Below are 25029 nucleotides of genomic sequence, written 5' to 3' on the forward strand. Positions count from 1 at the left end.
AAGATGTAGAATGATGTTCTCGGTTTACCCGCGTGACGTAGTCCTTAAAAGGACTTTTTAATTCCTGGCGTTTCGGACAGATCTCACTGTCCATCTTCAGAGGCCTTATGTCCTGAATTTTGTCTCAAACTGAACACTTTCGTGTGTCGATACAGATTAAAAAAAATGTTCTGCTGCTGCTAAATAATATGTTTAGATAATTATATTATGTATCACCGTAACTCTCGTGTCTCTTGTGTCTCCTAGTATTATTTGTCATTTTTATATTATTATTTGTTTGGTTTTTTTGAAAACCTAACTTTTGTTGTAACTTAACTGAGTTTTTTTAACTGGATAGTTCTCACGTAAGTGAGAACATCTGTAAAAACCCAGTGTAAAAAAATGTATATTTATTAACTTTATAGATTCTATATTGTAAGAAGGGATCTGGTTCTACCAAAATTCCACCTGTATTTATTTAGGGTTGCGTTCATTTTATAGCAGCTCCTCTTAAACATGTATTTAATCTGTCATTCCAAACTGGAATATTTCCTAATTCATGTTTTTTAATTTTTGTTATTAATGAACAAGAATTATATGATATAATTCACCGTATTTGTGAAGCTTTTGTGTCTTGTACACAAGTAGATTCAATTTATAAAGACATTTAAAATACCTTTTGACAAATTTAAAATAGATAACCTTCTCGTGAAAGTAAAAGCCCTTGGTATACGTGGATCATTTCTAAAATGGCTAAATATCCAGTTACCTCACGGGGGGTTAGAATCACAGGGGCCAAACTATAAAAACTGGTGTTTTTAGTTAAGCTTGGTTTCGGTAATGCCATAATCAGATTTATTAGTGACACATTTATCTCGAGATAAAGTTATATATTATATATTGGCTTTTTATCTCAAAACTATGTTTTTTGTAGATAGTCCTCATGGAAGTTTCGCATAAATTTAAAGAAACATCGAGAGTGCCGCAAGTCTCCCATTTGAGCCCAATTCTCTTCATCTTCTAACTGTTTGTTCGTTCAAAATCTTAAATCTCCGATATTTCTTCACCGATTGCTTTGAAATGTTGACACAACGTTGCAATCAAATATGCTACTTTTTATAATATATATATTATATAAATGTCACCTGTGACAAGTAAAAACATGCTGTTTTTGGAAACAAACATGCTTTTTTATTTATTTGGGATACCTATCGACTTATTCTAAAAGTCTAGAAGATTTTTCAATTTTTATTGGAACAACTTTTCTAATAATAACTTTTATATACCATCAGCGTAATACGTATATCATTGAAGAAGTAGATAATGTGCTTGCTGATTTAAATGTTTTTATTTAACACTGTTACTTGGATGGTCTAATTGACCGCTAATAAGTAAATACTACCTTCTGGCCCCTCGCAGAGAATCTTGGAGTTATGCTCAACAAGAGTGATCTTCGGGGTAGGACTGTTAGCTGGGAATTGCACTCTGCATTTAATAGGCTGGCGATTCTTTACTTTTAATAACACGCTGTTTTGATCTTCCGCAAAGATTTCTCCGCTATTTGTCGAATCCTGAAATGATACAAGAACATCGTCAGTCAAAGTGCTTTCCTTAAATAGACATCAAGAGTCCAAACCATCAATGCGTTCCTTTTTCAACCTTGTTAATTACGCTTACATCAGCTTAGCATTCTTTCCAAATCTCCGGGATTTGCAATTTTGCACGGTCGTCAATGATTTTACTATATACTGTGCAGGCGCAATTGGAGGAATCCGCGCCGGGCGCCGACTTGCCAAGGCGCCGAGGAGCCAAAGAGCGAAGACGCTGATAATGATTCAACCTTTGAATGTAAAAACCTTTTATTTTGCTCATTTCTAAAACCAAAATAACTTTCAGAGCCAAGTTCTAACATCAAGCTTTTAAAGATTTCTTTTATTTTACAAGGTTCTAAAATTACTTTTTGCAATCACGATTTTGTTTATATACAAAGTTACAGTTGATCGTTGACAGAAGGCTAAGTGTAGGTCATCACTTTGGTTTAATAGGGTTCTAACTCCGCCTTACTACGTTCTGAGCAGAGATGTGCTTTATTTCAAATAAATCCATTTCAAATGGAAATGCAAAATGCAAAATGGGTATTTTCCATTTTGCATTTTAAATGCTTTTCTAAAAACCATTTTGCATTTTGAATTTTAAATGCTTTTCTCAATGCATTTTCCATTTTAAATGCTTTTTTGCAACATTCTTCCTACTATCTCGACTCATCTTTTTTTCATAAGCCCCAAATATCAGTCGGTCCTCAATCTCGCTATGAGAGATAATTTACATTTGTCAAGTTGCTCCCTGGTAGGAGCCCTGGCAATTGAGCGATACCATTACAAAAAATACTGATTCAAATAGGTACTGAACATGGGGCCTTGACGCTGTAATATTAAATGTTAGATAGCAGTTTCTATGTTTTTACGTTGGCAACATTAGTCCCGCGCAATTTTTTTGTGGTTTCATAATCTGCAGTCGTGGTGTTTATGGATTTGCCATCATGTAATATGTTTTGCATTTTGCATTTGAAATGCTTTTCTAAAACCCATTTTGCATTTTCAAATGGAAAAGTATTGACCCATTTCCATTTTGCATTTCAAATGGTTTTGGGTACCCATTTTGCAAATCTCTGGTTCTGAGGTGTCAAAGTTTGCAAAGGCGAATTCTTAAAATCTATATCTGATTTTGAGGTTCAATCTTATTTAAAGAATTTTAGTTAAACAAATTTAAAAGGAAAATATTTAAACAGGACTTGGCCCTATTTTAGAATCTCTAAAATACAGTGGGAAACTTAACGGCATAAGTGATTAAGTCGTGTAAAATCAATATTCGGCGTACGGCCCGTTTTAATGAACGGACCTACTGTCGACTTTGCTCTAGCAGGCCTAGAAATTCGGCGTGCGGCCCGTTATAATGGACGGACCTACTGTCGACTTTGCTCTAGCAGGCCTAGAAAATCGATCTTTCCATGGGCTTTATTTTAATTATTTCTGATGAACATATTTCTAAAACCTCAAATGTTTTCAGAGAGATCCCTCGGGAAGTTGCTAATTCATCGTCTAGAAAAATAAAATCTAGTCCTTACCGCTAATTTTATGGTTGATAAACATTTTGTAAAATTTTCAAACCGTTTTACAAAATATATATTTACGGTAAGGTCCTATTTTTATTAATCTTAAATATAAATAACTTACATCCGAAGGAATCCCTCTAGAAACATTTGAGGTTTTAGTAATACGTTCATCAGAAATAATTAAAATGTGAGTGTCGAGCGAACCCCTGTTATAAGAGTCTTATATCGCCTAAAGTTTTCCTCCCTGACTTCCTCTACCATTTAAACCACTATATAAACACTCCTTGCACTAATAAGGACAAACTTTGAATTTAAAGCGTACACACATGCGGACAATGCAAAGATATTAGAAGAACGAGATATGCTATGTTGGCCGCCGGACCGTAGGCGGAGTACTATCTAATTGGGGTACTTTGAACGGTATTGGGACGTGTACGCACAGAAATCTGTTCTATGCATTAGTGCGGATACCTTAGCGTAAGCGAAGGTGTGCAGTAGTTTTTGGTGAACAAAACCGGCGACACTCGGCAAAACAATTCCACACAGTATGAACTGCTCATAGCACATCTCGTTCTTCTAATATCTTTGGGACAATGCCTTTTATTCACATAAATTGGTCCCTTCGAACACTCGAACAATCAAAAAAATGCATTACCACTCCATAAATATTACCAACACAAGAAGATGGAAGAAACATGAGACCAAAAAAAATATTATAAAACATCAACAATTCTGTTGTAGTGTTGACAAGTTTGTCACACAAGTGTAGTGGTACGCCACTACTTGATTCGAACGTCATTTTCGATTTTCTTCCAAACAAGCTTATTGGATGTTCTTTTATTCTTTTTAATTTTGGTTTGGCAATATCTACATAGCAACCAAAATGTTCGAGAATGAACGAATTGAAATGAATTTCAGAATTTAATATTTCGAGTTATCATGAGGATAACGAGTTTGTGATGTAATTTTGGTGTATCTATTTCCGTCGTAAAATTACAGAGTTGAATTATTTAATTAATTATTCCATATAAAATAATCTTCATATCTTTGTGCGGAGAAAAAAATCAATCATCATATATATTTTTTTATCAAATCTCCATTGACTTTCATCAGATCTCGAACTGAATTAAAAAAAATATATAATTATTTTTCTCTTATTCCGCTTCACTCTTAATACGCAATATTTCACATTCAAATAATTTAGCTTTATTAATTCAAAACATGATTTATTATGTCGGAGGAGACGGAAAAATACGCACTTTTAATTTTACTTTCGTTTATTAAGTCACTTACGCGATATGTCAATTAGTATGCGGCGCCGTTGTAGTCGCAGCCGACGGCGACTATGTTCATATCAAGAGTTGGATTATATTCATAATATCGTATTAGAATTAAATCACAAACCAGTCTATACAAACCTGGCGTAGCCCACAAACTACTTGAAAACTGGGATGTAACTCTAAAGGGGACGCGAGCAGGCGTTATTAAAGGTTCCCGAACATTTATAGTAACTTTTAGTCATAATATAACTAAATTCAAGTATTAATTCAAAGTAAACATTCCATATTTACCGTGAAGCGGAATTCGTAACCTTTACCAATAAATATATGTATTTATTATTAAATTTGAGATATTTTATATTTTACTGTATAATACTTATAATAATATACTAGCTGACTTGTGCCCGGCGTTACTTGGGTTTATGCATGGTTCGGAGAAGAGTAGGGGAGACTGTTGTACCTTGGACCACTTTTTACATTTTGGCTTTTTATTGCCAAGAAACAATCATAATTTTGAAACTTAATCCGTCTGTAATTAAAGTTCCAACCTTCCCGCACAAGATAGAATGGGTATATTTGTCATAATTCCTAACCATAGACCACAAAAAATACCATTCAGACCCTTTGAAAAGTGGTCCAAGGTACAAGATGGTCGTGTACCTTGGAACATACCTCATGTACCTTGGCCTAGGTATAATAAACTAAAGGTTTAATAAAGATCTCCTCTTTTAAATGAATGTTTTAGGTTTAACATGGTTTTACATGAAATTATATAAAACAAACATGAAGTTATGTAAAAAAAAATGGTTTATCACTCATTAATCGGAGACACTTAGGTTTATTTCTGTCTTTTTTCACAAAAGTCACACAAATACACTTTCCATTCCAATTCCGGCGCACAAGTAGTGCACCCAACGGCCACATGAAGTGCATTTGCACCACTCTTCTCCATTTTTATCGCTCAACTTTGAAGAACCACAATACAAGCATTCTTCTTCGTCGCTGTCCTCATTATCAGTGGAAACAAGGTTTAACGTCTTATCTGAATCAGAGGAGGAGCTGGATTCCTGTTTAATTAACTTCATCTTCTTGGCTTGATTTTTACTGATTTTTTTCTTCATTTTCTTCTGTTCGGTAGTCTCAAAGGAGGATCCAAAATCTTTTGAAACACTTTTTATTTTATTCACAACCTCTTTTGTATTAACTCTTTTGGAATTTTGTTCCTTAATTGCGTTTTTCTCTGGCGTCTCCGTAGCAATCATGGTTCTCCCTGGTCGTCTACCTTGCCTCTTCTTCTTACGTTGCTCCGCCTTAGGATAAGGTCGAACCTCTTCAGGGGTAAGGAATGGTTTTGGTGCTTTTTCATGTGTGGGCGTATTTGATGTTGTAAATACAGTTGCACATGAAGGCTGAGGAACTGATGATGTGCATGATAGTGGAGGACAAGAAACGACTGATGATGAACTAGATGGTCCAGGGTCTAAGAACGAACAAGAAGTGGTTGCTGAGTTAGACGGTTCAACGTTTGGAAAGGTCACGGGGATAGAGCTTGAAGAGGACGGTTTTGCGCTTGGAGCATCCATAGGTCTATCAGTCACGTAAGAGCACAGGAAATCTTTGTCAGTGAAAACCGCTTCATCGAATGGAAATATTCCTGATTTCCTAAATCCAGACATCACATTACTTGGAGTGAATGCTCTTGGATAATCCGTGCCTAGGGCTTCTGCAACGCTATATATATCAAAGGCCTTTCCCTTGTTGTTAAGCAGCCATGCTTCAACAGCTTGATTGTAGTAAGTCTTCAGAGGACCGTACACGGACAGGTCTAAAGGCCTGTAGCCTGTGTGAAGTATGGGGGGGATAAGTAACAATCACAATGCCTGCGTCTGATGCCTTATCGAGGACTACTGGAGTAAGATGGGTCTCATGATTATCTAAAAGTAGAAAGACACGATTATCCTTCGAGCTCTTGACAGTGTTCAAAAATTGGTCCAAAAATTTAATGAAGGTCACTTCAGTTGACCATCCAGAAGGATTGGCGGCCCCAATACAACCTGCTGGCCCCCCAAACAGCATTCTATCTTTGAAATGAACACGGGGAAAAATTAGCATAGGGGGCAACGAGTTGCCAATTGCATTTACAGCAGCGATCATTGTCACTAAGGACCCTCTTTCTGCCGACGTAGCACTGCCTATCTGTTGTACCTCCTTTGGGGCAATTATTTTAGATTGCTGTTGGACTGTGCTGAGGCCCGTTTCGTCCAAATTCCAAATTTTGTCAGGTGCAATAGGACCATACTTTCTATGGACGTATTTTATATTGTTAAAAAAAAGCCCGACATTGGTTCTGTTGAAGCTTGTCATGCGACTCAAGCTTGTTGCCTCTGGTTTTCGAACTGACAAGTCTGTGTGCCTCTTTAAAAACCCCCTCATCCATTCTTCAACGGCAATTTCTTCCTCACTCCAATTGTCAGGCATTTTTTCTTATTGGCCCTAGCATATTCAAAAGCTAACAGTCTCAGACCCTTTTTCGTCAATCCGTACTGCATGCGGGCGACATTTTTAATATAGGTCACTAGGCCATTTTCTTCCTCTTCTGTAAATACCTGCTTTACCGCGTACTTAGGTGAATAGTACACTGATTCATTGGGATTATCCGCACTTTTAAATTTAGTTACATATCTCAGTAGGGTAGTTTTACTTATTCCCAACACTTTTGTGGCCTCCCTGTAGGACATTTTCTTTTCTGGGTCATTTGAGATTACAGCTTCAATAGCTTTTTTCAAAGAAACTTCGTCTACCGGAGCTCTTTTCTTTCCTTCTTTGCTTCGCGGCATGATAGATTTCCCTCCAAACACCTGTAACATAAATACAAAACACATGTCATAAGGTCTTGTACCATGGACCACGGTCCAAGGTACATAATGACGTTTGTGTCCAAGGTACACGATAGTCTCATTTTTATCAAACATGGCCGCCTACAAGAAATACCTAACCAATTTGCAAAATAAAGTGGGCGGTTTACTCACCAAAAAGTGTGTTATTCACGTAGTAAGTCAGAGGAAATCCTAGTGCACACTCCCCGGAAGCACGGCCACTCAAATGGTAAACGAAAATTTTACTTCGTTCACTTGAAATCAATTTTATTTACGCAAAACCGAACAAAGAAACACACGGCTCCCAAACTCAACACGTGTACTGGCTAGACCACAGCGGTGATCAGGGTTTGCCTAGAGTCCGCTAGGGTGCAGCACTTACTAGATACGCGGACTGGTCCGAGGTACACCATGTCCAAGGTACAACAGTCTCCCCTATTGTATTGAGGTTCTGGATTCTATTGTACCCGACAACTGGATGCATGTTTAGGGTGCAAATAAAATAAGACTGTAAAGATTTGAAAAAGCTTCATTTCTTAAATATTTTCTTCACTTGATCGTGCTTTGTCTTCCACGGGCGTCATCGACTTCTTATATCATTCTTTCTTCGTTCACCTCATGTTACCACACATAAGTATTCGATTCATGTCTTCTATTGTCTATATTCAATATACCAAATTGTTACTATTTAAGAGAAAAGTATTACATTGATTTAAATTCGTATCATAATCTCGTTCCATTGCAGAGATGTTTCTTATAAGTCTGATGAGTCTTCCTCTATCAGCCCGGACTTATTCCACCATCTAAACCACTCTGTAAACACTCCTGGCATTAATAAGAACAAACAGTGAAATGATAAACGAAACAAGAATGTCGCAAAATGATCCTAGTGAAAGGTCATCAGTTTTCTAGGTATTGGCACTTTTGACAATTTCCTGAAAATCGACCCAAAGGCGATGCACTACGTAGTAATGCAAAATCATGTGTTTTTGATTTGAAAATTTGGTCGCCTAGAAATGTTTCAGATGCTTTAATTAAATACTGCGAGTAGAATACATCTTGGCCTTTGAAATAATCGAGTATTTTTAGATAAGTCTTTTTATAAGCCCAGAAAAAAATAATGTATAAGGCCCATGAAAACTGCTTTAAAGTTCAAAATCTCCTACTTGTGAACCCATTTTCGGTTATGATTTTATTGTATAATGTGGCAAATTAAGTTATTTATAAAATGATAGGAAAAAAAATCAATATTTATGTCTGAACATCCACAAAATAAAATAAAAGACACTTTTTGGCCATGTTTTTTTTTCTTGCATAAATCAAAGCAGGCGGATGGTGTTAAGCGGGAATTTAAACCTTATCGCCATCTACGTAAGGTCTGTTATTGATAGCGGCTCCATTTAAAATATTACACGCCGTAGTGTATCGCCTATCAATTTGTTGAGTTCCACAGCTACAAAATACCATAGTCCAAGATTCTAATTGTAATTATGCAACCCTCAATAGCTTACAAACTGATTAAATGTACACTGTCGATTTCCCGAAAATGAATAAATAAATAAATAATATTAATGTATTATAAATATATAAACCTTCCGGAAGAAATTCTCCAAAAGATAATGAAAATCATATCAAAATCCGTTGCGTAGCTTAGAAGAACTATGCCCACAAACAGACAAACGAGGAAATTTAATTAAGATGAAATTCTTTGTTTATATCACTTTTAATTATTATAATCTAAATTTTCAAAGCCAATGGCTTCTTCGTTAGAATCAAAGATATTCTATTATCTTTGGTTAGGATAATGAAAATCAACAATAATAAAAATAATTAGAGTTTCTCTATGCTTACATGTGGTTTTGTTGTCTTCAAAGACATCCCTACCGAGATAACATGCGACCCAAAACTGACGTTGGGTATTTGCAGTTCTCCGAACATTTCTCCATTATCATCTCGCTTGTAACGGAAGATATCAGGACATGGAGATCTCTGTCCAAGAGCTGCGGGTGGAGAAATCAACACCAGGGCGGTAAACACCGCCCCCGCCCACCAGAACTGTGATCGCTTCATCCTTAAACGGCGCCCTTCGAGTTCACAATTATTACTATTCACTTGAAGCTGCACGGTCACAGACAACTGCGTCTCATAGAACCTTGTTTCGGATTAACATCTTTAAAATTATTGATCAACGTAAGTTCATCGGTCACTAGTAAAACTGGTTTTCTGTTTAATTTAACTTTTTTTTAGGAGCGCCGGAATTTGAAAAAAATGTTAATTTTCTGCGAGGAAGCGTTTCATACTGCCTAGGTACAGGCTGTGGCGGATTTTGTCCAATACAAACTCCGTGGCAAAGCTGTATACTTCTCGACTCGGGAAAATCGTATTAGGCAAATCAGGAGTGGAATATACTCTCAGGATCGCCCTGGTGAAACAAAACTTTTTGAAAGGGATATGGGCGGGGTTGGGTCAGGGATTTTATTTTTTATAATGACAACACATCTCCATACGGTTCCACTCAACCAGACTGATACAACAGCTCAACCAAATTAAGTCTGGTGTTTGTAACACAGCCAGGACCCGATATCCAACCAGCCGGCGCACGGTGGGCTGAAAATCGCCTCTCATAGACATAGAAACTTGAATTTTCAAGGGTATTTTTTGGCTAGAAATGGATTCTGCTGATCATTACTATGCTATAAAATGTCGTACGAAGCAATTGCGTGTACAAATGAAGGAGTTATAATTTTTTTAAGAAAAATTTGTATGGCGCTGACATTAAAAATGAGGCTATCTCTGGAATCATAAGGTTGGCCGTTCTATCCTTACATACAGATAATACTACTATTTATTTGTATTTTTTTGATATACTTCATATTGTGGCGCAAGGTGCGATTTTTTTTTTAAAAATCCTAAAGTTGAAAAAAAATCTTTTTTTTGTTGATGATTCATTTTAATGCTTAAATGCTTTACATATGAGTATGCTTTGTCTAGTTTACAATATTTTATTTACACTCCAAGCCAAAACACTGTGCACAGTGAGCTGAAAATCGCCTTTCATAGACATAGTGACTTGAATTTTCAAGTGTATTTTTTTTGGCTAGAAATGGATTCTGCTGATCATTACTATTTTAGGATTTACTCACTTATGTGTTTTGGGTTAAAACAGATCCTAAAGGACTCTCAATATCAGAAGGTTGTTTTTAATAAAAGAATATTGAAATTCACTGAGTTTATTTGAACACATTGTAATACGCGACAATAAAATTTACATGGACGATTCTAGAATGTAGACGGTAATCTAAAAAGCACAACCAGTCGGGTCCAGCGGGAAATCAAGAATGATTCGGTCCAGTGTTCCCGAACTCAAAAATTCAAAATCGGGAGAATTTACGCCTAAAAATCGGGAGAAATCGTGAGAAATCGGGAGATTTTCTTAGAAATCGGGAGATCACTAGAATTATTTTAACAAAATTTCTCCTTTGTCAATAATACGAATCCCTTTTATTATTCCGAAGCATAACCTTAACAACTAACGAAAAAACCCATAAGCAGCGCTGTCAATATGATTATTGTAGATGTTGCCCGTGGAATAACGCAATTTGCCCTAACGTTTAACGGGGACTTATTTTACGTCTGGCAACTCGGCGCAAATTTTTGTGAAACATCGACCTTGGACTGTCACCTGTCACTTTGCGAGACGTCAAAAATCATGTAATACCTACTTACTTTTAAAAGTGAGCGACATTCATACAAGTAACGACCTTCGTCATCGGGATGTGTACAATTAAATGAAACGAAAAAATTTATGAATTTTAATTTTATTTAGGAACCAATCAACCACCTCATGGGCTTTTTCAAAACACCTGTCACCTGGCGACAGATGCTTGATAACGGTAGGTACACTGTTTAGTAATCCTTAATCCTTTATTAAGAAATACCTACAAATATCTCAGTTGAATCATCAAAAACAAAAAGAAAGTGCATGGGCCAAATTAAAATTGTTAATGAAATTATACAGAAATTGTTATAAATGGAGTTATATTAGATTAAAATTAAACCTTTACAAGGATGCTGAGTGTATACAAAAGACAATTGGGCAGTAGAATCTCTTATCTGGGAAGAATCCTTCAAAAATTATCCCAAAAAGCTGTGAGCGCAGTATACAACTCCGCATTTCTATCACTGCTCAACAATCCTTTTTTTTTTGTACGATGTACAAAGTAAAACAAAGATATCAAAAACAATAATATTTATACAAAAAAAAATAAATAATAAACAATGTGTTACCAAAATAATAATGATAATGAAAACATATTACAAAACAATATCATAACTATAAGGAATAAAAAATAAAAAGAAAAAAGTTGAACAAGATTTGGTTCACACGTATCGATTTAAGTTGAAGCGATTTTGACATTCAAAATGGCGTCAACTGAAAATTATAATTAGTTAAATTAATTAATTAACCCATTCTAATCGGAACTATAGAATAAATGCCTAATTAATAACGTTCATAGCTTCTTTCAATTTGTTCCTCCTGTTATATTTTATTAGATTAAATTTAATAACAATAAAAATACTCCTCGCCGAAGGAGGTCCGTTTCAAATTTTACTTTTTCCCGCGAGTAACTAAAAAAGACAAGCGAGTTGAAACATGTGTTCACACGGGGCGATTCGGTGAAAAACTCGAACGACAAGTAAAACCAAAATGGCGATGGTCGTACTCGAACGTCAAAAGTAGACGGGCTTTCAACTTTTGCTAGGCAACAAAAAAAGTTGATAACTTTGTTGACAGAGTGTTCACACGTGGCAATTAGCTTTCAATTGTCTAACCAACAAAAGTTGACCGAAAAAAGTCGCCCCGTGTGAACCGCGTATAATAGAGATATGCTTAGATTGCAGTATTTTGTAAATATTCTGTTCAATTCCCGAATCCGGTGAATTTTTTAGTTTTTTTTTTTTTTAACCATAGACAATTATTTGCCTGTTGTGCGGACCATAAACAAAGAATCGACGAGAAACGATAAATCGCTGAGAACACCGAAAAATCGGTAGATTTTGGTGCCATTTCGGTAGATCGGGAGATGAAGTGAAAAATCGGTAGATCTCCCGAAAAATCGGGAGCTTCGGTAACACTGATTCGGTCGGCTCACTGGCGGACCGTTGTGTTGAACACAGAATGTTGCCATAATCAGGAAATTAAATTAATAATTATTTTGTGCTGTTCGCTGTCAGGTCGCTGGTAGGTACCGTCTACATACTTCGCCCCCAGTTGTTAAACGATATATAAAGTAAGAAACATATAGTAGTATACATGATTTAAAAAGAAAAAAATTATAAAGTTGAGAACTTGTCAGTGATTATAACACACAATTGTACATTTTTAAATTTAATACAACAGGAATTATTTTTTTTAATTATTTTCAACTGTATATCGAAATGTGTTATTTATTATCTCTACATATTAATGGAGATAGTAATATTAAACAAAAATGAAACTGGGCAGTGTCCTCATCCAGTCTGGCATATTCCATTTTTATTTCCATTGTAAACTATTGTTATTACATATGGAATGCCAAATAACATTTACATGTTTACATAAACATTTGGATAGAATTATCGCATAAATTATCACATGTTATATTATATTACTACATTAAAAAATTTTATCATCTGTGAATTTGATATTAAAAAATATAGCCTAAAAGTGCTTAAAATTATAACTTAAAATTATACAAGGCTTCAACGCGTAAAGCGTAATTATTTTCAATGCAAGTTGCAATTTCTTCGCTATTTGCGGAATGGTGAAAGTATATAAAAAAAAACTTAAAAACTATTAACGCTTGCGGAATATTTTTAAAATTATAAAAAACATGTTTGTACAGTTATATATTTTGGTAATATGTGATACATTGTTTTACATGAACAATATAAGACATATTATTAAGCTATTATATATTTAGGACATTAGCGTGGTGTGACATTTCTAAGTATAGGTATATAAGATTTGCTTATACATATCTAAGTACATAGGTTAGTTAGATCATTTATTTATTTTTTAGGAAAAGAAATGCCTTTTTATGCTTTAAACTGTCCTAATCTGTCTGGGAAATGAACTCTTCGACCAGATTTTGTGGTTCTGATTATTTCTGGTAATACTGGAACAGATGTAGGAACAGATACATTTTCTTCTGCAGGAACAAAAGCAGGTTTGAGGCGGTCTATTGTGACACGCTTAGGTTTTCCTTTTACAGTAATTAGGAATGTTTTTTCATTCCGTTCTTCCACTTTGTACGGGCCTTCGTACGGATTCTGCAGTGGTCTTCTTCCACCGTCAGTTCTGAGGAACACATGTGTCGCGCTAGGTAGGTCTTTGTGGACAAAAAACTTTCCTGTACCATGAACATTGGCAGGGGTTGGTTTAATGGCTTCGAACGTATTTTGTAGCCGTCCAATATATGTGTCTGGTTCCTCGCGTGGTGTTGCTGTGAAGAAATCACAGGGTAATTTAAGGGTTCTACCATAGGTTAATTCAGCTGGTGAACACTTCAGATCTTCTCGTACCGTTGCTCTCAAACCAAGTAGAACTAGTGGGAGGCTTTCGACCCAATTTCGATCGCCACAAGCCATGAGAGAGGCTTTTAAGGTGCGGTGCCATCTCTCGATCATACCGTTAGCTTGTGGGTGGTACGCGGTGGTCCTAGAATGTTTTATTCTAAACTTTTCGGTTAGTTTTTTGAAGAGGCAGGACTCAAATTGTCTGCCCTGATCCGAACTGATGGTATCTGGGGTTCCGTGACGGGCAATCCAATGTGTCGTCAGTGCAGTAGCGACGGTTTCTGCAGTCATATCTTTCAAAGGGATTGCTTCGGGCCATCGTGTGTACCTGTCAATCATAGTGAGTATATATTGGTACTCATTACACGCTGGGAGAGGTCCAACCAGGTCGATATGAATATTACGGAATCGATCCTCTGGTAGTAAATACGTTGCTAATGGTGCAACCGTATGTCGAGAGACCTTAGCTTTTTGGCAAGCTATGCACTGTTTGACAAAGTTTTTTATGTCTGTCGCCATGTTAGGCCAAACAAATCTTTGTTTTATGGTCTTTGTCGTTCCCAGGATGCCAGGATGGCAAACATTGTGTACACTTTCGATTACCTGCATTCGCATGCAAGCGGGTACGAATGGTCTGATATGGCCCGTTGATATGTCACACCATATTGAAGCTTCCGAGCCTGGAATCACCATTTGACATAAGGCGAGGGCGGTGTCATCTTTTGCCTTCATAAGTCCGTCGTCTTGACACTGCGCTTTCTCCATCTGCCTGTAGTCAATAGAAGTAGGGCTGTTAATCTCTTCGATTCGAGATAGTGCGTCCGCTACTATATTTTGTTCTCCAGAGATATGCCTGATGTCCGTTGAAAATTGGGCAATGTAATCCAACTGTCTCTCTTGACGTGGAGAGCTAGAGGCTCGCTTCTTGCAAAAAGCAAAGGTGATTGGCTTGTGATCTGTATAGATGGTGAAATTTCGACCTTCAATATGACTTCTAAAATATTTTACCGCTTCGAAAACACCAGTAAGTTCTCGATCGAAGGTACTGTATTTTCGCTGTGCTGGTGAAAATTTCTTGGAAAAGAATGCTAAAGGTTCCCAAGAATCGCCATTTGACTGTTGTAATGACGCACCCATAGCTATGTCGCTAGCATCAACCATTATAGCTATTTTAGCGTTGGTATTTGGGTGTGCGAGTAATGCTGCGTCAGCTAAGAGTTGTTTGCATTCGTTGAATGCGTCCGTCAGTTCTTGATTCCAAGTTATTTTCCTCTTGTCATTTTTCTTATAACCGGCAATGCAATCAAATAATTTAGTTTGAGTGTTGATAGCCTTAGGGAGGAATCTTCTATAATAGTTCAACATGCCTAAAAAACGTCGCAAGTCTTTTGCTGTTTTAGGTAATGGAAAATTTATGACGGCATTCACCTTTTCTTTGATAGGCGACATTCCTTTTTGTGTTATTGTGTGACCCAGGAAGTTGACTGTAGGTACGCCAAATTGGCATTTATTAATGTTGATTACTAGATCATATTCAGCAAGGCGTTTGAGTAATATTTCCAAGTGTTTTCTATGTTCTTCTTCATTTTTAGAAGCAATCAGGATGTCATCAAGGTATACGAAACAAAAGTCCAAATCTCTTGTCACGGCATACATAAAACGTTGAAAGCTTTGCGCTGCGTTTGATAAACCAAATTGCATGGATGTGAATTCGAATAATCCAAATGGTGTGATGATGGCAGTCTTCGGAATGTCTTCAGGTTCCACTGGTATTTGATGATAAGCCCTGGTCAAGTCAATTGTGCTGAATATGGTTGCATCTGCAAGTTTGTGTGCAAAATCATGAAGTTGAGGTATTGGAAATTTATCCGGGATCGTTTTAGCATTAAGACGACGATAATCGCCGCAAGGACGCCACTCGCCGTTGGGTTTTTTTACCATATGTAACGGGCTGGCCCAATTGCTTTTAGAAGGCCTGCAGAAAAGCACAACCAGTCGGGTCCAGCGGGAAATCAAGAATGATTCGGTCGGCTCACTGGCGGACCGTTGTGTTGAACACAGAATGTTGCCATAATCAGGAAATTAAATTAATAATTATTTTGTGCTGTTCGCTGTCAGGTCGCTGGTAGGTACCGTCTACACTATGCTATAAAAATTTGTATGAAGCAATTGCGTGTACAAATGAAGGAGTCATCATTTTTTTTAAGAAAAATTTGTATGGCGCTGACATTAAAAATGAGGCTATCTCTGGAATCATAAGGTTGGCCGTTCTATCCTTACATACAGATAATACTACTATTTATTTGTATTTTTTTGACATACTTCATATTGTGGCGCAAGGTGCGATTTTTTTTTTTTAAATCCTCAAAGTTGAAAAAAAAACTTTTTTATGTTGAAGATTCATTTTAATGCTTAAATGCTTTACATATGAGTATGCTTTGTCTAGTTTACAATATTTTATTTACACTGCAAGCCTAAAAGCATTTAAGCATTAAAATGAATCATCAACATTAAAAAGGGTTTTTTTCAACTTTGAGGATTTTAAAAAAAAAAATCGCACCTTGCGCCACAATATGAAGTATATCAAAAAAATACAAATAAATAGTAGTATTATCTGTATGTAAGGATAGAACGGCCAACCTTATGATTCCAGAGATAGCCTCATTTTTAATGTCAGCGCCATACAAATTTTTCTTAAATAAATTATAACTCCTTCATTTGTACACGCAATTGCTTCGTACGACATTTTATAGCATAGTAATGATCAGCAGAATCCATTTCTAGCCAAAAAAAATACCCTTGAAAATTCAAGTCTCTATGTCTATGAAAGCCGATTTTCAGCCCACCGTGCGGCGGGCGGGAGTAGACCAACCGGCCCCCTGCACACTGCACAGGCGCACGTACCCGCAAATGCCTTTCTCAAGGCAACCCCTCGCATTTTGCTACATTTATTTATTTATTGGCTCGCCAATGGAACACATCACATAATTTTAACAGTAATTTACATTTATACATGGTTATAATGATGTTTCTAATTAAAGGTGAGCACAACATTCCTCTTAATATTCTTTGTGTAATACTAATTGGTTAGTTACAAAAAGAAGGAGGATCGAAATCAATTATTAGGAAGAAAGATGCATACATACTTAAATATATTATAAGCATACATGCACACATCTAAATACATTTATATGTATACACACATACATAGATGCATACATACACATTTAAATACAAACACACACATAAGTGTGTACACTGTACCCATATTGTATGCAAACATGTAAACATATATGCACGCACGAATCATATATAGTGGAGCTAATGCATAAGTAGGTGATTGGTAAAGAAAATGAAATAATAAAATGGCTCTAAGTGAGGATATCATCAGGTATAAGTATGTGTAAGTTCTTTCTAAAGGTATTAATTGAGTTTGAAAATATATCTAAGTCTAGAACAGAGGTTCCCAAACTTTTTTTCCCCGTAGACCACTTGCCAAATTTTTTTTTTTCCGTAGACCCCCTGCCTGCCGAATATTGAATTTTCCTAAAACTATTAATGTCCCATGTGATAATCATTTATTTTTTTAGTAAAAATATTCCCTTCCCTTGCCTGCCCTACAACGGGTGGCGGTATAGTTGCTCTGTCTTTACATTGTGCAGACAGGGGGACTCTTGTGAGGTATTACACCAAATGAAAATGAAGCAGGATAAGCAACGGGAATTTATTTCTGTAGTTAGCCCTACAGAACTGCCCGTTAAGTTTTTTGTCGGTGTTTAATACGGTCAGTTCTTCTTGTCACATGCTATCCGATTCTTTAACGTTGCATTTCCATAGTCAAAATGCCCTCAAACTTAGTTTTGAAGTCTGTGTGAAGTGCATTTAAATGTTGAACGTCATTATTACCCTTGTCGTTTTTCAAAAACAAGTTGGGGAACTGGGAAAATTCGCGGCTTCCACTGTGAAATGTTTTGTTTGAATATATTAATTCTGACGAGAAAAGGAACGTAGACTCTATTTATGTACCTCAATTAACAACTTTACAAAATATAAAAATACAAATATCAAATAAGTAATTTCTCAGTCTATACTTCTATAGTTGTGTTAGGTCTATTGTGTCATTTACGGAACTCCTAAATGTTGAATTGAGGTAAATGGGGGTCAGCTCGTATGTACCTCCATTTGAATCTCGTGGACCCACAAATTTATTTATATCTGACATAGACCCCCAGCATGCCGATATCGACCCCTGGGGGTCCATATAGACCACTTTGGGAACCTCTGGTCTAGAAGATTGCAGTATATATTATACAATCGAGTCATTCTCGATGTTGGTTTGAAAAAACTTGTATTACTACGACAAGTATCTATCCAAAAGGGATTTATCAGGGTTTCTTGTGGATTTCAGTCTTATATTAAGGTTAATTTGATTAAAATTGAAGATGAATCATACACATTGTTAATGATTTTAAACAGAGAGATTATATCTGATATGTTTCTTCTTTTGGCGAGTGAGACTTTTTTAAAGTGAGTAAATCTTTCAGCATAGTTACCGAGATTCCGATGTACTCCAGATTTGTAAGCCAGTATTCTAAAGTTGTTTTTTTGAACGGACTCCACTTTCCTGCTTTGAATTGCATAATATGATGCATTACATCATAAAAGACTCACGCTGGCTCCACCTACGCTGGACAAAAAGTCTTGCCCCACATTCAAAAGGCCGCCCTGACAGGACACCCGCCCTACGGATGCTCCCCGGGCACCAATCGAGTCACCAATCGAGGTCTCCCCTGCGCCCACCAACTGAAACACCGCTGTAAGATAGGGACTGTGTTTCAGCCCGCCCCGCCCCGAGGACCATCACGGGCCCTCACCGACTTCCGCGGTGATAACTTTGTGTGTGTCAAATGACATTCAGGATGACTTCCGCGGTGATAACTTTGTGTGTGTCAAATGACATTGAAGGATGACTTACGTGGTGATAACTTTGTTATGTGTTTCGGGAATTTTATCACCGTAAAACCTTATTTTTTTAATTCTTAGCGCTTCAATAATCTCAAACGTTCATAAAATATTAAAATATCCATGAAGTAAAAAAATGTAATCGATGAAACATCTCATTAAAATAACTCAATTTTCCGTTTTTCCAAATGTTTTCAGTACCGAACCAGTTTTTTTCTTCTTTGCAACATAATATCTAGAAGGACTGTAAACATTTTCTTGAAAAAATACTTAACAGTTTTCTCATAAACAGACCATGTCCGCAAAAAACACATTTTCGCGACACACCGTGCCCCTATTTCCCTAGACAATATTTTTAATAAATTATAAAATTATTGTATAAAATAACAATAAAAATTGCATTATTATTCAAAATACAGCACGAACCGATTTCGTAAAAAAAAAATATATGAACCTTGAACAGGAACAATAAAATAATAATGAACAGAAATATGATGCACAGAGTCATCTGTACTCGTCGGGTGAAAGTAGCAAGCATAAATATACCACTCACTGTAGCAAGCAATGTGACCGGTAAAGCAGGGACCGCCGTGCCGGTGAAGAGAGCGGGTTCCCTCTAGCGCCGCCGTGCTCTAGTGGGGCGCTGCGCACCAATCACCAACACCAACAGCAATGCCGGAAACAAGACATATGTTTCCCAGCCTGCTCAGCTCAGCGGTCAGCCATCTTTTGAAGGAAAATTCATTTGTTTCGTGTGTTCAAAGTAAATTTCACAATTATAATTAATGTCAGAAACACAGTCGTCGCTTTTATTGAAAAAGCAGCTAGCAGGTAAGACATTCTCGTAAGATTATTAATTTCCTCGCAGAGAGGATTCATCGTGCTAGCGGTACCCGAATAACACGAGTGACCTCAGAAGGGCCGCTTCTGATTGTCCGCTTTCGCTTTTGGGACCGAAATAACATGACAATGGAAACGTGGTTTCGTTAATTCGTAAATTTATTTATCGGTCATTCCCAACTGCGTATTGCGTTATGCTTTTAGCAAAATCAATATCTCCGTCGCCGTTCGCTTCTGATGTTTTCGCATTTCAAACATGTCTAAACTCGGATTTATACTGCAGTGACTAATAATGTTAGAAAAAGTGACGCCGCAAAATTTGATCAGTCTGTTAGGTTTTTATAATGATTTCCTGCTAATAATATCCCAATAATGCTTATTTATTTGTTAAATATATGTCTGCACAAAATGTCTGTTCGCGAGTGTTCTTAAGCTTGAATCTTCTAACATTTTTCAGAACTAAATAAGAATCCTGTGGAAGGATTTTCGGCAGGATTGGTGGATGACAATGACATTTACAGATGGGAGGTGCTCATCATCGGACCTCCGGACACCCTCTAGTGAGTTTCTCTATTTTTTTTTTGTCATAATTGTGTGTTTATTTTTGGACAAAGAACAACATGCATAACCAATGAACCGAAGATTTTATACAGTGTCATGTCTTCAATTTGTTTTTAAAAATCTCAGTAACTCGAGTCAGTGGAAGTAATCATGTTAAATTAATTGTTACCCGATGCATAAGGTTCCAGCATGATACAATAATATTGTGGTACCATAGGTTATGTGGTTCAGAGACAGTGGTGGCGTAGGATAATGCTGTGGAGACCTGCGAATATGCAATGAAAATAGTGCCGTAGTGGAAAACATGTTTAAGAAGAAAGTGTGCTCTGTTGTGGAGACTTTGGAAGATGCTGTGGAGAAGAATACTTAAATTCGCCCCTGAGGTGATGTCTCACAAAAGCGGCGCTATACAAATTATCCAAGAAATAAATAAATAGATGGAGACCTACGACAATGCGTCGGAGAAGATCGCTCCAGAAGAAGAAGGTGAAGACAAATACTAAGTTGGAGATTTAGGACAATGCTTTGCAAAGTGGTACTTCAGTGCAGGCCTAGGAAATGTTCCGTAGAAGTTTACTCAATTGGAGACCGAGGACAATGTGATGTAGAAGTATGGCTCAAGTGAAGACCTAGGCAATGAGCTGGAGAAGAGCACTAAAGTGGAGACCTAGGAAAACATGGTAAAGCAGTGTGCTCAAGTGAAGACCTAGGCAATGAGCTGGAGAAGAGCACTGAAGTGAAGACCTAGGTAATGAGCTGGAGAAGAGCACTAAAGTGAAGACCTAGGAAAACATGGTAAAGCAGTGTGCTCAAGTGAAGACCTAGGCCATGAGCTGGAGAAGAGCACTAAAGTGAAGACCTAGGAAAACATGGTAAAGCAGTGTGCTCAAGTGAAGATCTAGGCAATGAGCTGGAGAAGAGCACTAAAGTGAAGACCTAGGAAAACATGGTAAAGAAGTGTGCTCAAGTAAAGACCTAGGACAATGAGTGGAGACCAAAAACGATGTATTAGAGTTTGCTTTCCACTCCCAAAGGCTGCATGTTTCCCCTGAGATAGCAGTTTCCTGTTAATTTATCAATAGTCCTCTGATGTTCATCACTAAACCATGAGTGACTGATGTAATGATCAAGTCGGGATGAGATGATAAATGGCAGCTGTGTTTCCACAGTCGAAAGAGCTGGCTTAGCAATAATAAATATTGTTTACTTCAGCAGAGAAGAACGGAGGATCCAATACTATAAGAATAACACAGCAATATAAAAAAGAAAGAAATAACAAGTTTAACCTTTCCGAACTCTGGCATATTGACTGTTATATTTCTTAAAGATGGTGTCAGAAAGTCGGAGACTTTGTGTGTATTTTCGTTTCTCAATAAAATCCAAATAAATGGAATATTTCTGAATGAATCTGAAAACTATAAACGATTTTTGAAAGGTGATGAAATACACTTTCAAATTTTATTGTTAGAAACTAGCTGTACTCCGCCATGCATTGCTGTGGCCCAGTCTGTCTGAGAAATAATAGCGCGTGTTGCTTTTATGTCCAACAGATGACGCTGTTTTAAAAAAAAAAGCATATTTGTTCAACAGATTGCACTGTTATTTTTTTTTTAAATAGCATCAGGTGACATCTATGTAATATAGGTATATATAAACACACTTGTATTCGAATGCAATGAATGTTATGTCAAAATTTCAAAGCAATCATTGAAGAACTTTCAAAGATTTAAGATTTTTTTTACAAACAAAAGTGATAAAATTTAGAAATCAAATATAAAAACAATTAAATTATTCATCTTATGTTTTTTCATCCAAACACTACTAAAATTATCGATAACAGAAAAAAAAATTTACTTGACATTTTATAACCACGTGTCCACCTCACTTTTTTGTTATTTCTATAAAAATAATTAATGCCTGGACGAGAGTAGTGCTGCAGCACTTGTGTTACGTTGCCTCGGGGGAAACTCCGTGCACGATGTAGGGAAGTGCTGTGCCACTGGGCTACACCCTGGACGAGAGTAGCGCTGCAGCACTTGTGTTACATTGCCTTGAGGGAAACTCCATGTATGATGTAAGGAAGTGAGGTGCCACTGGGCTACACCCTGGACGAGAGTAGCGCTGCAGCACTTGTGTTACGTTGCCTCGGGGGAAACTCCGAGCACGATGTAGGGAAGTGCTGTGCCACTGGGCTACACCCTGGACGAGAGTAGCGCTGCAGCACTTGTGTTACATTGCCTTGAGGGAAACTCCATGTATGATGTAAGGAAGTGAGGTGCCACTGGGCTACACCCTGGACGAGAGTAGCGCTGCAGCACTTGTGTTACGTTGCCTTGAGGGAAACTCCATGTACGATGTAGGGAAGTGGTGTGCCACTGGGCTGCATTATTGAGCCATGCTGATTATTGTTGTTGATTTTGTGTTCCAGCGAGGGAGGCTTCTTCAAGGCCCACCTGCAGTTCCCCAAGGAGTATCCTCTGAGGCCGCCAAGGATGAAGTTTGTCACGGAAATATGGCACCCCAACAGTAAGTCAATCTATCAACCAATCCTTCCTTTATGTGATTTACCCACTGAAAAGATAATCTCAACAAATAATATGATCTACACCGATCTGAATGAAAACTGAAGTGGTCAATATAGTTTATCTCTAGGTTGTCTGTATACTGACTCATTTAACTCCAAGCTCATAGCATGTACCGATTCGGGAGGCGGGTGTGGGTACCGCCGCCTTGATAACCAATTATTGCATACCCAACAACCCTGCCATAGGTCACCCCAAGTGGTTTGGTGACTTAACAGGTGTGCCCGGGTTTGTGGGGTGGGGTTTGTCTAGGTCTTGGGCTTTTGGCCTCTCCAGCCGGACTCTCTCTACACATCGCCTTGCACCGAAGTGGGAGGGATTAATTCATACGTCCGTGCGTCACTCCTGAACACATTGACCCCCAGATTCCTACCCACCCTCATACCTCCTTCCTTTCCCCATAAATACCCTCCTCACTGCATCCCCAAAGATGACATAGGCCTTGAGAAAATGTTTTTTCCTTGGGGCCTGCTGTGGAGCTAAAAAAAATGTATTCCAAGTTCAGTGCCCCCTGATATACCAGTCGCACCGGGACAGGAGTACTCCAGGCTAGGGTGGTACAATCGAATCATTTCAGCCTGGTTACCACATTAGAATCCCAACTGACTGGATCCAACCACTGGAGGCGGCGGCGGCAATATGAGAATATCAAAGCCAGCCAATGATTCAGTGAAATATGCGTCTGAGAATCTCTTCTACTTATTTGTACATTTAAAACATTTTCCACTCACAGTTGAAATACTCGAGTAAATAAGACATACTTTTTATATTGGTTTAAAATTTATTAAGATTTAATTTTCCCGTTCTGAAGAATAAAGTTAATTTTTTTCATATTACAGTACTCTCATGCATACAAAATATGAAGAAAAAAAATAAAACGGTATTTCGCAACAGACTATTAAATTTGACAAGCGAATATCGGCGAACTCTAGAGAATAATAACAAATTTAATAATGGGACTCGTTTTGACCATTTGCCAGCCAGTGCTTAGTGCTCAATAACTTTTGTAAAAAAGTGTTTTTATGAATGTTAAGTACATGAATATTTGTATGTGTATTGTAGTTGAAAAGAACGGAGATGTGTGCATATCCATTCTACACGAGCCGGGAGATGACAAATGGGGGTATGAGAAGGCCTCGGAGCGTTGGCTGCCCGTTCACACAGTGGAGACCATCCTCATCAGCGTCATCTCCATGCTGGCGGATCCCAACGACGAGAGCCCCGCCAACGTTGATGCTGCGGTAAGTACCGCTTTGTTGTGGCATTTACCACCAGACTTGTAATACACTACTTAACTAACCTGCTGTAACTGTAACGGCATCTGCCTTGAAATGGGAGATACACTGTATCCGACCTGCAACTAGTGCAACCAAACCTAGCTCTAAAGGTGTCTGATCTGCAAACAAAGCAACCTGCTCAAACAGTAATGGTATTTGACCTGCAACCAAACCTAGCTTTAACATCTGCTGTAGTAGGGTAGCAGCGATACACTGTATCTGACCTGCAACCAGTGCAATCAAACCTAGCTAACATGGCATCGCCTTGTGACGGTAGTGACCGCACCTACAACTACAACCAGCCACCTTACTTTATTAGCAATACGGCCGCAGTCTCTCAAGGAAGACACCGTGTTTTTACTTACTGCAGCAGAATACAATACTTATATCAAACATAACTACAATGCCGCAGTGCCTACAATATTTTTAATGGCTTATCTATATATTTTTTTAAACTAGCATGAAGTAAGAGATTCTGGGATATTAGGATTTAGGATCTTGTTCAACTGTATCTTTTCATTTTATCATTTATTTTGGGTTAGTTGATTTTATATCAGTGTATAATGTATCACTTGGTGTTTAAACTAATGCATATACTGTATTTATGTGTTACAGAAAGAATGGAGGGAGAGGTATGCGGATTTCAAGAAGAAGGTGGCTCGCTGCGTGCGGAAGAGCCAGGAGGACTGCTTCTAGGAGCGGCGGGGAGGCAGGCAGCGAGGAAAGGGAGCAGGACACACACACATCTGTGTGCCAAGTGCGTGTGTGTGTACCGAGAGATGTTGCACGCGGACAATATTGAAATTAACTCGGAGAAGAAGTGACCACATATATATTATAATATAAAGACAATTCCTACCACGCTAGTGTAAATTGATTTGTGTGGAAGTAACGGGGGCACTCGTGTGTGTGTGTGTATGTACGCAGCTCCGCCCTCTACACCCAACTAGACTAACCACTACCAGCAGAAGCAGAAGTCACAGACCCATCACCGAACCGGCC

General features: G+C 37.6%; 2 protein-coding genes across 3 annotated transcripts in view; one reads left to right on the forward strand and one right to left on the reverse strand.

Annotated features, from left to right (window-relative positions):
* LOC149412768 (clotting factor G beta subunit-like) overlaps positions 1–9397 on the reverse strand; it is a 36680-nt gene extending 27283 nt beyond the window's left edge. The window contains exons 1-2 of the mRNA XM_089645093.1: positions 9099–9397; positions 1382–1550 (exon numbers count right to left, since the gene is read on the reverse strand). Coding sequence (XP_089501219.1) covers positions 1382–1550; positions 9099–9317 — 388 coding nt within the window. The 5' untranslated portion in view covers positions 9318–9397. The remainder of the gene's footprint in view (positions 1–1381; positions 1551–9098) is intronic.
* Positions 9398–19440: 10043 nt separating this feature from the next.
* On the forward strand, positions 19441–25028 carry Ube2g1 (ubiquitin-conjugating enzyme E2G 1). Of its 2 annotated transcripts, none has more exons than XM_089645233.1 (5): positions 19441–19598; positions 20065–20167; positions 22597–22694; positions 23813–23991; positions 24643–25028. In XM_089645233.1, exons 1-5 carry the CDS (start codon positions 19553–19555, stop codon positions 24721–24723), a joined length of 507 nt encoding a protein of 168 aa, XP_089501359.1. In that variant the 5' UTR covers positions 19441–19552; the 3' UTR covers positions 24724–25028. The 2 variants fall into 2 exon arrangements, with proteins under 2 accessions (XP_089501359.1, XP_089501360.1); XM_089645234.1 differs by lacking the exon at positions 19441–19598 and adding an exon at positions 19678–19942.
* Position 25029: the final 1 nt, after the last annotated feature.

This window comes from Hesperophylax consimilis, chromosome 22, assembly GCF_061612785.1.
Source record: "Hesperophylax consimilis isolate HC1 chromosome 22, BYU_Hcon_1.0, whole genome shotgun sequence".
Lineage (NCBI taxonomy): Eukaryota > Metazoa > Arthropoda > Insecta > Trichoptera > Limnephilidae > Hesperophylax > Hesperophylax consimilis.

Bases quoted from the DNA above. Each gene is read 5' to 3' on its own strand.
- Ube2g1 (XM_089645233.1), top strand. From the start codon at position 19,553: ATGTCAGAAACACAGTCGTCGCTTTTATTGAAAAAGCAGCTAGCAG. The intron at 22,695-23,812 runs GTAAGTCAATCT...TGTGTATTGTAG, and splicing joins GGAAATATGGCACCCCAACA to TTGAAAAGAACGGAGATGTG. The intron at 23,992-24,642 runs GTAAGTACCGCT...TATGTGTTACAG, and splicing joins CCGCCAACGTTGATGCTGCG to AAAGAATGGAGGGAGAGGTA.